Source organism: Aptenodytes patagonicus, chromosome 4, assembly GCF_965638725.1.
Source record: "Aptenodytes patagonicus chromosome 4, bAptPat1.pri.cur, whole genome shotgun sequence".
Taxonomy (NCBI): domain Eukaryota; kingdom Metazoa; phylum Chordata; class Aves; order Sphenisciformes; family Spheniscidae; genus Aptenodytes; species Aptenodytes patagonicus.
The window spans coordinates 57,633,754-57,646,984 of NC_134952.1; the positions used below are offsets into that span (position 1 = coordinate 57,633,754).

The 13,231-nt window shown below is 36.5% G+C and overlaps 1 protein-coding gene across 5 annotated transcripts in view; it reads right to left on the bottom strand.

The window, feature by feature from the left end:
• Positions 1 to 1,411: 1,411 nt before the first annotated feature.
• Positions 1,412 to 13,231, bottom strand: part of SLC39A8 (solute carrier family 39 member 8) — a 37,927-nt gene continuing 26,107 nt past the window's right edge. For 3 of the 5 annotated variants that reach the window (XM_076336815.1, XM_076336816.1, XM_076336814.1), the window contains 4 exons: positions 13,058 to 13,225; positions 6,992 to 7,199; positions 6,280 to 6,464; positions 1,412 to 3,588 (listed from right to left, as the gene is read on the bottom strand). In XM_076336815.1, the coding sequence (XP_076192930.1) occupies positions 3,442 to 3,588; positions 6,280 to 6,464; positions 6,992 to 7,199; positions 13,058 to 13,225 (708 nt within the window). In that variant the 3' untranslated portion in view covers positions 1,412 to 3,441. The other 2 variants (XR_012995194.1, XR_012995195.1) reach the window with 2 other exon arrangements.

Consider the following 13,231-nt stretch of genomic DNA (forward strand, 5'->3'; position numbering starts at 1 on the left):
ATTTCTTGAATTCTACTGCTTAGCATTATTGTCTAGCATTAAAGGAAATGCGTGTTCAATCCATGTTCTAAATTTAGCAACAAGTTACATGTTCAGAGAAGTTAAAACTTGGCTCAACACTGTTTGCCTCCGTAAATGGCTTCATTAGAATTGTATCTAAGACTCTTTTCTCCCCGGATCTTAGTCACCTTCAAATTTACACAGATGAGATGCTACAGTACAAGGCAAAACAACATGCAGATATGTAAATCTGTTCACCTATGTACAGGTAAAACCAGTGGTTTCTTAAAAAATTACGGATTGTGACACAGAAATTAGCACACACAATTGGTTCTCTACATGTATCAAATAGGAGATGCTTCCATTGCTATCATTAGCATAACTGAATGTAATTTATGCATGTACAAGTCACCTTTAAACTATGTAGGTTAGGTTTTGTAGCTCTTTTAACTAAGGCAACGCAAAGCTTCAGGCACGCTGCAAAACTTGATGGAGGAGCAGGGCCAATACTTCAACATATAGAAGACCACAACGAGTTCCAGACGACTGTTAGAATGGGGCCGATATTTAATTTAGCTGCTTATAGTTGAGACCAAGTTTTTAGTTTGATGCATTAAATGCTTATTCAGTAAAGAACTCATCAAAATGTCAAAAGCAATAACCCTAAACTTTAAGTACCAATTCAATTTGTCAATTCATTTTTCATTTCTGAAATCATAGACAGTAATTATGTATCACAATTTTGACAGGTTTCCCCCATAGACCATTTCACTTTTCCGCATATCCCTTCTTCAAGGGATCAGAACAACTCTAGGGTTTATCCCTTGTCCACGTTGCTGCTCTTTACATGCTTTTGGCTCCAAAATCAATTGTTCTTCCTTCTTTAGTGTCTTACAGGTGTGGGGGTTTTGTGGTGTTGGTTTTATTCCCAATCTCTAGTGAAATTTACTGAAGTGTGTCTTGGGTCACGAACCACATCATGAAAAAAAGAGGAAACTTTACAACAGTGATCTATTTACGACAGTATACTATCTATGACAGTATTGCTAACACAGAATATCTTCCCAAGTGTATGCTAGATAATGTCTAACATTAGATATCGGATAATTTGCCCTAAGGAAATAACAAATACGCAAGTATATAAGAGCCTTCTGAAATTACATTATACATAGCATTTGCACAACTGTTGAAAAGAAGGCTGAAGAGGTGGCAGAATATAAGATGAACAGTGTTACAGATGACATTAACATGAAAAAGAATATGAAAATCTTTCCCCTCAACTAATTTCCAAACTTTTAGGGAGTAACTTACTGCAGTCTTATCTGTCACAAAACAACAATTTTTTGAGTGTTTGCTCATGCTTCTTCCTCCCTGGATGTATCAGCAAAATCTAGGAAATCACAGGCAGTCCTAGAATTGGAATAGATTTATTTTATATGTACTGGACAAACATAATAGCAAAGATTATACAGACAAACCGACTCATACAGAAATCAAAAAGCTTTCTTACCTACTAAATATTCCACTAGCAGAAAAGGCAATTTGGTTTGTGACTAAAGTACTACCCTGAAAATCAGACTTTGTTCCATCTCTAGTCTGCTCTGTGATCTAAAAGTAGGTTATTTCAATGACTCGTTTGTCTCATTTTTTCCTCCTTAGGTAGATAACAAAAATCAAGTCTCCCTTGCAAGTGTTTCGATTTAAAGGTGAAAAGTACCATGCAGGCCTATTATTATAATAATCTGATGAACTAGGAATGGTCAACTGATTTTAAAAAGTCTATGAACATTCATAGTTACTATAATACATTCTTGTCACACACAAGAGTAGCATTTACACAGCTTATATCCAAGGAATCAACAAAAGAAAGAATTAAAGGAAAGAACATGGAGTGGGTGGACTCTTCTTCACAGAAACTTAGAGGACATAAAGTGACTAATAAATGCTTTTTCCATACAGCAAATATCATAGACTACTATCATCACATTTTAACATTTATAACATATTTTAAAATAAGTATCATTTACCACTCCTGTGCAGTTTGCCTTAAAGTTTTTATCAACCAGACACATAGAGAAGTTATTTCTTCTAACATAATTACAGATGAGATTCAAATAAAATATTAAAATAAATCCTTTACCTTCTAGAAAATATATTTTAATAGTGAATTAAAAATAAAAGATTTGTCTCTTCCTACTGCCAGGAAATATGTCAAGAAACAGTATCTTCTTTGAAGTTGTAAAACTTGCCTAAAAATCAGTGAAAAAAAGTAACTTACTAGAGAATAACAACACTTCCTTCAAAGCTTAGTGGTGACTGAAATGGAATATATTTTTTAATGAATTTCCTTGCACACATCTTACAACACCAGAGTAGCTGAATTGTTTATTTCAGAAGAACTCATACGTACAAGCATGATTTTAGAAAGTTCACATGCAACAGATTGTGGTAAGAGTCTGTATATTTTAGTATCACTTACTTTCACCCAACTGCACACAAGAAGATTATTCAAATTACAAAAAAGCTTACTGGAATGTTGATTTTAGCAATTTTTTTCTAAATTCCACTTTGTAAAACTAACAATAAATCTTTAAAAAAATTAACCCAAAATACTGATTTTTGAAAGGGATATTTGTGGAACTTAAACATAAAACATTATTATTTTCATAAAATACAAAATGCTTGAACATTTTTAAAATACTCAATGTTTCTAAAATATTATGGAGTTGATAAATCGTCATAAATTTAACACAGGTTCCCTCTAATTAAAAAAAGTGGTTCTCAAAATAAATCAACAATTCCCTAGTGCACTTATAAAGAGAAAAGATCAAAAGCACTAACTGGTATCTTTCCTTCCAGTGTTAATTAGTAATTAAACATCTTAGCTTCATTAGTACCTACTCTGATATAGGGTTTTTTTTGGTGGTTTTTTTTTTTTTTGGTGGGGGAAGGGGATGTCACACAGACAAATCCTGCAACAAAAGTCATGAAAATTAACCAGCTTTGAAACTGCTTGCCTTCATCACAGTTAAAAAAGGATATGAGACTCCATTATTTTCTTTTAAATAAGCATCTTCCTTGAAGACCTCAGCTTTCATTTAGTCTTGAGTTGCATGTAGTTGCATGTATTGCATAATTCTACTGGCCAAGTAACATCCTTTCTCTATAACAAGTTCAGATATGTCTGATAATTTTAAGCAGAAATAAAAATATTAGAATCGGTTCTTTGGCATAGTACAGAAGTTGACAACTCCTACTATTTGGATTGACTGCAAGTCCTAAAGAAGAATTTTCTGTGTTTGGAGCAAAGGGGACAGGACGGGACTTGTCACCATTTCAAAACCAAGTAGATTAAATGAATGTCCCTTTATGGATTTCAAGTGTCCTCCATTTGTAATTTACTTGATGTCTTCCGTACTGATTCCATTTTCACTTGCATTATCACAGCTGAATATTTCCTGCATACAAGGTAATCATCAGTATAGCAATAAACCCCGTTAGTAAACCAGCATTCTGAATAAGGAAGAATGTGAGATCCATCTTTCTTCCTGTCACTTTCTCTCGCAGCATATCATTCATCTCTGGGAACTGAAAAAAGGGATATTTTTAGGTAAGTATTGCCATCTTGTGGTAGCAGGCATAACTTAAGGCATTAAGAACTGAACCATATGGCTACTTTGGACTGAATATTAGAACTAACAGAGGGTGAAGGCAGTCACAGGAACAGGCCACCCTAATTACCCTGAAAAACCACTTCACCAGGGATGGTAAAATGAAATGGTGTTTTGTTCCTCTCTACTGTGATTTCACCTGGTTGTCTCTCACACAAATTTCCTCTTTTTGATTCCAGCAGTCTCCTAGGGTCAAATTGTTGGTCCATATGTTGCTAGGAGCAGCTGCCCTTGTATTGCTAAATGTTGTGTTTCGTCCTTCACTAATATAAACAGAGAAATCCTTGTTCAGGAAATGGAAGATTAGGATTCTTCTGCTTATCTATAAGCAAATGAAGTGAAGCTGAAAACACAGGGAACCCCTCAGAAATAAGAAATCTGTTACAAATAGAAGGTCTGGTGGGCTGATGAGGTAGTGGTAAAAGCAAGGAAGAAAGAAGAAGAATGTTGTGAAACTGGTGGTAACACATGTGGTATTACACATGTGGTATTACAGTGCAATGAAGGGATTCTTCATTCCGCAACAGGCATCTTAATGGCAACATAATAGCAAACAATGACTGATCTGCTGTTAACTGCAGAAACAAAGATACTTCCTCTGAGAGCCAATGGAGGTGACGGCAGATGAGCACTGGCAATAAAGTCCCCTGTATGGGGTGATTCAGGGTGTGTGTGTGCTGCAGATAAAGTCAACCACAGTGGATTTTGACAAACATACTCAAATAAGCTTTAAACTCTTCTCCTGCTGTGCTGAGAGTAGTACAGCCAGAATGCAATGAAGACTGTATATTTCAGTGTTAGTTTAGAAACCTTCAGGATGGTGACTCAGAAGCTGTATCTTTCTTTGATCTCACAAGGCAAAAACAGCCATTGAAGGTAATGCAACTCTTGAAGAACAGACTAAGGTTACTGGGAAGTGGCCAAACCCTCCCAGAAATCATTCCAGAGCTCCATAATCCTCTTGCACAAGAGGCAAAGACAACAAACCAGATCAGCTTCATGCCATACAGCAAGGCTCATTTGTGCACACACCTCAGTGTACACATTCTCACATGCCCACAGCCTCACCACACAGTGATCTTGCTGGCAGAGTTTGGACTATGCCAATACTGGAGGAAAAAAGAACAGCAAAAAGAAAAGAAGGAAGGAATGACATTCTAGTTAATCCTACCTGCTTCTGGACAAGCAAACCAGAAGTGTGTGAAAATCATAACAGAAAGCGGAAAGCCAGATCTCTGTACTTGAATACCCTATTTCAGACTTTTCAGGGGGAAGAAAAATTCAGATAGGTAACTGATACAATCCAAAAACCTATAAAAAGAGAGAGAGATTGGCGGGGAGGGGGGAGGGAGAGAGACAGTGAGAGAAAAACAGAGAGAACAGAACAACAGATGCAATGAAAAGAATGTTACCTACTTTGGTGGATTTAGTAACAAATTTAAGTTGAGCCACTCTAAATTTATGCCATGAGTTTTACACATCATAGTTGAGTACACTACTATTCATTATATAAGAGTGAAACTAAATGAAAAGCATTAGCAATTAACGTACTGCAAACTTGTAAAATAAACTATTTCTATTATTCATTTAACTCTAACATTATTACTTATTAAATCCTATGTTATTACCTAAACTATAATAGTATTTAATGAAATAGTCACTATAACTATATGACAGTTCTTAAATGCATATAGAACCAAACTGGGATCTCAAATCTTTTCAAATTCAGGCCTCACTCTTCCAGTTGTACACTCAAATGGATTCTCATGTGGCAGGTGTAAGCACCTTTGCAGATGTTCTTACAACACTGAATTAAACATAATAAAACTTAAAATTCTTGAAAGATCTCTCATTTTGAGATAAATCATCATCATAAGGGTAAATTATGGAATACTGCTGACTGCCTGTAAATCCAGATTTTATTTCCCAGCGTCTAAATCTGATCTGGATCTTAGCACAATTTCTTCAGCTTATATCTTCTAGCACACTTTAAAAAATAAATGATAGACAGACTGTTTTGAACAGAGTTCAGCAAATTTTTTAGTCTGGACCAAGAAACTGGGGCTGGCACTGTTTAATTTAAACCAGAACAGAATTTAAGTCAGGTTTTTCGCCTAAAGAACCCAAAATTATCACTGTGGTTACACAACACCTTTCATTCAACTCAAAACTAAATATTTAGTTTCATTTTGTTTACCTTTTTTTTTCTTTTCTTTCAAAATATGGTATAGACAAATGAACCTTTTAAAAATAAGGTGAAATACTTTGCCACTTTAAAATGTTGAAACAAAGTATTTATACACTTTTTACTCTTTGATGAAACCAGCCCAAATTCATGAAAAGCTTGTCTCTCTCTCTAAAACTCCTTTTCAGCAATAATCTGATCAGCCCTATTTGTGAAGTGAAAGGCTTTCATGTTTCATGAATAAGCGTAACTATTTGTGCACCTCCATTAAGGGTATAATTGATGATTTAACATCTACTAATAATAATAAGTAGATGACACTGGCATGAGAGGGACAAAATACTAAATTCTACTGGAGACACTTAGTGAGGTCTTTGTTTTCTTGCAGAAAAATAAGTAACTGAAAATGAAATTATATCTCACCATATCTGCCAGAGAGATGTACAGGAACATTCCACCGGCTACGGCAAAGATGATATTAGGAGCAAAGTTGTTGCCTACTAATATACCAAAAGCCAACCCAATGTAACAGGAACATGCAGACAGAAAGTTGAAAACCAGAGCCTGCCGAGTGCTCATTCCTGCATTAAGCAAGATGACAAAATCCCCTGAAAGAAAAGAAAGGAAAAAAAAAAAAAGAGAAAAAAAAGTATCTTCAGAAAACAATATTGAGATTATTTTCTGATTTCAAAGGAAGTCTGAAGAAAAGACATGATTTGTGTACAAATTATAACCCCCTGCTGTTTTTCTTCATTCAAGTAAATTATGAGGATTTCCCTTCAATACTAAGGTAACTGAAATATTCTAAAGCAAATAGGTGATGCACAATTGAGCTAAGAGCACAGGAACACAGAACTACCTCTAATGATTAAAAAAAAAAAAATTAATACAACGGCGTATGCAGCATATATGAACAGAGCAATTAATACCTCTCTAATATACATTCCCAGCTTTCACCCACCTGCACTTGGGAACTTCCTGTGCTAGGTGTGTATTTTGGTGCTTGGGAAGCTTTTGATGAATATTTTTTTCCATTAATTTGTCTGAACTTTCAATCTACGCCAACTTTTGGCCAGCACAACCTCCTACAACAGTGATTTCCACAGTAAACAACATGTTGAATGAAGTTCCTTACCCAGTTCATGAGGAAACTCTTCACACAAGATGGCTATGGAGGTACTAAGCCCTTGAAACAGAGACAAAGTGAAAGAAGCACCAATAGCCAAACCATCTATGAAATTATGTACGGCATCACTCAGTGTTACCATCCAAGCAATGGTCCCAATCTTTGACAGTGGACGCCCATTAAGACACTTGCATAAGCTGCCTTGGGTGGTTTCTTCCTGGAAAAAAACAACACAATAAAGCAATTACATAAAACATAGAATAAAGAAGCCAACAAATCACACTTCTGTCTTTAAATGAATGCCAAGTATAAAATAGAGCACCATTGCATACGAAGACCAAAATGCTTGGTCCGAGAAGCAAGAGAGACAGGTAGCAGCACCAAATGTTTTCTGTTTCAACAAGTTAACACACAGGGCCCGAACACCCTTCTGACTACAAAGCTTTATCTGAATGCCCTTCAGCTGACAGAGAAAGCAGTTCAGACCATAGTGGTCTGAATGTCTCTCTGGAGTCTCTATCAGATTAAGAGTGCGCCATGGCTCCTCACAGCCTCCTCAGCCACCTCTATTAAGCAAGTACGGTGAGAAGGATCTGATCACAGTGACTGACAGCATCTGTATTTCCTACCTAAAACACATCTGGATCAGTTACATACTGACAGTACATCATGCTCGCAGAGACACACTTAGCTGCCACAGTAACAGCCAGGTACATGTGAATATAGACATACATCCAGATACTCCGTAAACTTTATTTCTAGTTTTGGGCAATGACAGTCAAGTCCAGCTATTCAAATTAGTTTCTACAAAGTGCATGTTTAATAAAAACAGCAGTGGGTAATTCTGACTGTGCAAGTTAAAGGCTCAGAGCACGAAAACAACAGGCTAATATAAAACTGCAACGCACATACACACCAGGGATCTCAATAATTCCTTCCAGAAGTGGAAGTAATTTATACATGCGGTGCCATGAAATAATGAAAAACTTGAACCAGATAAAAGGAACTGCCATTTTACCTGGGAGCACAAACTAACCTCCCCTAAAAAATTCCTGATGATCCATTCTGATAAATTTCTGTACACACATATATTATAGCTACATAATATTTGCAAGCATTATAGTATTTCCCCCCTGAAAAAAAAGGATTTGCATATAAGGCATTAACTAGTGCTTACTTACTGGAATACAGTGTGCCCATATACATATTTATGCACCCCTCCTCTTGTAGGAGAAGGGTGTAGAGGAACACCTCTTCCTCCTTACAAAAAGGTCACAGATTATTCCACGAAATTTTCCTTAGTTATTAAAAAGAACATTGCAAATTGTTTTAGTTTTGCCATATCAAATGCAAACGCTACCAGGCAACTGAATTTTGAACTTCATGGAAATATAATGATTAATAATTTCTTACAAAATCTTTAGTGACAGAGCAGTAAGGTCTGTCTCATGATTTGCTCACCAGACTCTTATCTGACATACTACATCCTTGTACGAGCCATCCTGGGACAGGACAAAAGTTCAGGTCAGGGATATCTGAGTCAGATGCCTGTTGCACTACTTGGAACTCGTAGCTAATAAAGCCTTGGTTAAGTAGTGCCACAACTGCCATAAAGCACACGTACAGCTCCTATTCAGTGCATAGGAAGTCCTGAAATTATACTTTTCTGATGTGAAAATAAGCAATGGTATCCAAAAATTGGGAGTTTCCCCGCCGACCCAAACACATAGGTTTTAGACTTGTACTACATGCTTGCCTTCAGTTTTTGGAGGTTTTCCTCTCAACATTTCATCTAACACACAAGCAATGCCAATCATATTTTTGGGATGATTAATTTGTACCTGTACTAATTCTGTTTGAGATAGGAACACTTATGATTAATAGACCTCTCTCTTAATCCACAAAGGCAACTTGAACTTCACTTTAAGAAAGAAACATTACAAAGCAAGCCACATAAAATACATATATTAGGTAACGGGAAGTAAAAAGAAACATGAATATGAGAAAACTCAAATACAATTAGCGAAGCTCTTCCATCTATTCATCCAGCTCCCTGAGCTGAAGTTCTGTTCCCCTATGTTTTTTTCTGGTGACCATCCTTCAAGCTGCCTAAGAACTGATGGAGGCATTGTTTTGTAGATCGTCCTGATTTCTGCCAAAAGCACATCTTCTTTCTTGGGCATGTTTCTAGCTTCACTGAGGAAAGGGAGTTTGAGACAATGCACAGATTTTTATTTTGAATAATTCATTCATTTTTCTACTAAAAAAGAACATTGTTGTTCTGGAAACCACACACACACAAAAAAACCCCAACAACAACAGCAAGTATTTTCTGATAAAACAACAATATTAATCTCAGTTTATTAATTAATAAACTGTATTTTGAAAAGGTGTATTAGCAACTTCTATTATACATGAGAAAGAGAGGTGGTGGTGGTTTTTGTTCTGTAAAAACTTTCTATTACCAAAAAATTGTCACATCAAATGCCAACCACCTCCATAAAATAAATGGTTTTATGAAAAGAGTTTATTAGGATGAAAATTCCTAAGAGAGCAATGAAAACAGTGAGGAAATAATACAAATGTGCAAAAATGTCACCTGTACATACTTGTTTATGTTTGTTCCCATCAAAGCACATTTGTTTTTATGTGGGAACCATGTGTGTGCCTACAGTTTTCTGATGGCTGTAGGGGCATAACTGGCTTAGCCATAGAACTAAATAAAGAACCCATTTTCTGGTACCAGTTGCACAACTGAGAATTCCAATGACAGTCCAAAGCATTACATATGTATGACAAACATAAAAATCTGATCTGAAGGGATTTTTTGTTGAAATAAATAATTTACAAATGTATGTGCTGAACTTTCTATGCATGTATGAAGAAAATGAACATTGAGTAATAAGATCCTATTAAGAATTAGCTGTTGAACTCATCAAGAATGGAACTGACTCTAGAAATGTCCTGAGGTTTGGGTTGTTTTATCTATGGACTTTTTTTTTTTTTAAGTAATTGCAATTAATTTAGGAGAACAGCATTTATTTACTTCCAAAAATTACTTTCTTGATCCAATCTTTCAAAATGCAGAAACAATTGCAGTTTAAAAACTAGGAATCGGTTTCTGAGAGGCTTCTGTAATATATATACAGCTGTCTGCCATTTACTGTGTAGCTCTGAAGTATCATAATTCTTGCCTGTAATCTATTTTAGATAATGTCTTGACTTCTGTAAATTATATAAAGTACAATGACACTACATTCCGAACTTTACTAGATTGTGTGTCCGATAGAAGTAGATGAACAACTAATACATATTCTTAATGTTTAAGATAAGGCAGACTACTGACAAATCTACCCTACAAATATATAGTATTCCAAGGCAAAAATGAACAATGTCTGTCTCTGCTGGACTGTTCCCACTTTGTCATGGTAGTTTAGCAGACGTCACAGAAGAGATGCCAGCTAAGGAGCTCTGTAATACCCAGCTGGACTATCAGGTCTGACTTTTATTAATTATTAGTGCAGTTCTGTAATATTTGTATCTCCATAGTTTATAGTAAACCAAAGACATCCTTGGTATTTTTGCTCTTCTGAACACAATTGTTTCTTTAATAGTAATGGCCTCTCCTTTGTTCCCAAACTTAAGAAATTATACAGAGACTCTCTTATTTTATCCTATGATATCTCATCAGATAACTGTTGCTATTTCTAATGCATCTCTGACTCCCTCAGACATGAACCAGACATGTCCTTCTGTTCCTCTGGAAGTGCCCACAGGACCAAGAAGGAATCCTGACACTGCCTCCAGGGCATAAATAAAGGCCACCGTAAAGTTTTGTTATATAACTCTAATGTTGTGCGCTCAGGGATGCAGACATTTCAGCAATTTGTCTTTGAAACAACTTTTCTTCAAAGTTATTGTTGTCAAGCCATATAATTTTAATGCATAGTAGACAGAAATTTTGGGTAAGCACAAAAGAGGTTTCCAAGGTTGCAATTACTACTGCAAGTGAAATCTGAAAGTATGTGACTAATAAAAACATTTAGACTCTGGCAGTCAGTCTGTTCAGGCATTAAAAGAGAGAATATGGCTGGATCCCCATGGCTGAAAACAGCTACCACACTTTGGCACAACTGGACTTCAGACTCCCTCCTTAAAGCCTACATGATGATTTCTGGCTACACTGTGTTTGCCCTCTCTAATAAGCTTTAGATTACAAGGAAACATTAAAATTCTATTAGGTATGTGTTGGCTTATGCCAAATGGTTCCTTCATAAATACCAAATGCCTGTAAAGTTGAATGCATACCTACCCTCATGGCACTACCCCAGCTGCCCCAAAACCCCTCAGCCACATTGGCCCTCCCCTGCCCCCTAATGACTCTGAAGGCTGCCTGGCCCCTTTGAACCTGCCTGGAGAAGGATAAGACTAATGATGGCTTTCTTGTTGCTGTGTCCAATATCAGCAGAAGGCTATCTGCCACTAGCATTTCCTTGCGGCCAGCCTTGGCTCCAGAGTGAATTTTACCCTGTTACTTTCAGAAGGTTTTAATACAACATATTCTCTTCCTGGCTTGGAGAAATGGAGAGGAAGAAAGAATGGAAAGCATGAATTTTCATACGAACAATAAGTAAAGGAGAAGAACCTTTGTGAAATTTTAAGTTCTTGAAGTCAAGACTGCATATAAAAGGAGATGTATGAGTATTCCACAAAGGACCTTGGGGTTACCTACAATACCTTATGATCATGAGCACTACATCTGAACTAGTTGCTAGAAATAAATGCTATATAGTTACATTTTATTATTATAATATATGGTATGATTTTGTTATGTTTATGTCACGTGTAAGCAGATGGCTAGCCAAAATGTAATAATGGAATAGGTCCAGATAAAACTTCTGGTAAACAGGGCAGAAAAACAACACCCATACCACTGGAGAGGACTGTCTCCACAGAGAGTGGAGGGTTCTTTTGTTTGTTTTATGAATCTACAAAATACAGTTTAGGGACACTCATAATACTAATTCCCTCTTGGTGCCCATACAATTTTAATTATTAAGCATGTTTCTCCTAGTTTTTAAAATGCCCAGTATCCACCACACTTCATGACATTTCTACAGTAAGGACAAGTACAATTTTGGTACTTTAAACTGTGTGCATCAAACGCCCTGTGAGCCTGCAGGGTCAATGCAGAACTCTCAGATTCTCTCCCAGCTGTTAGGGCCTGCCTCTGGCTTCCTCTCCTGCTCCTCACTGCTCGCCACAAACAACTTACTGGCTAAAGAACATGGGTGGTAAAACAGAAATCTCTACTATGAAAAAATCTGCCTTAGCCATCAGAGAATTGTTTCTATGTGTTTATTTTTTTAAAATAAGGGACAGTACTGCTCCTCCCTGTACAGGGAAAAGCATAAAGAAGCACACCAACTTTCTCTTCCTGCTTCCATTTTCTTCTCAGACAGAAAGAAGTCGTATTTGTAGTATGAAAACAAACACAGAGAAATATAGACAACAAATTTGAAAGAGAACAATACTTAAACCAGGAGGAATGGCTTCTGTCTCAACATATTACCTCCACAATTCCCACAGTATCCAAATATACTGGACTAGCACAACCAGTGCTCACAAGATACTGCACAAAAGTTACTGTATTAGTTTTCCTCATTAATCAATGATTCAGAGGAATCAGGTTCTCACACTTATGGCTTTACGTAGTCAGGAACACAGTATGGATCATGCAACACTAAAACACACTATCAGTCTTGAAGCAAAACAATAACAACAACAACAAAATCAAAATTAACTGAATTATCTGATTAAATATGTATCTCTGTCCTACCCATCCTGACACTGATATCAGTTAGCTCTTTTTGTTGGCTACAAATTGAACACCTCATTCAGCTTTTGTAAGCTTGCCCCAAAAACCCACATTTTTTTCGTAGGGCTCAAGCAAGTTATAAGCCGTAACTTTACAAAAACTTGACAAAAGTAATAAAAATTCGTATTAACTCTCCCCTCAGATATGGTTATTTAATTGGCAGGGATAAAATAAATAAATAGACACAATTTTCATACCTGTCCTGAGACCACACTGATGCTGTCAAAACCAAGATTTCCATTGCTCTCTATGACGGCTGAATTTGCATAACACGTCCCCCCATTGCTGGATGATAGTGGTTTGGGTGGGTTAGTCTTATCCTGAGAACAATTCTGTTCGCCATTTTCAGAGTCATTGTGGCCAGTCTAGGT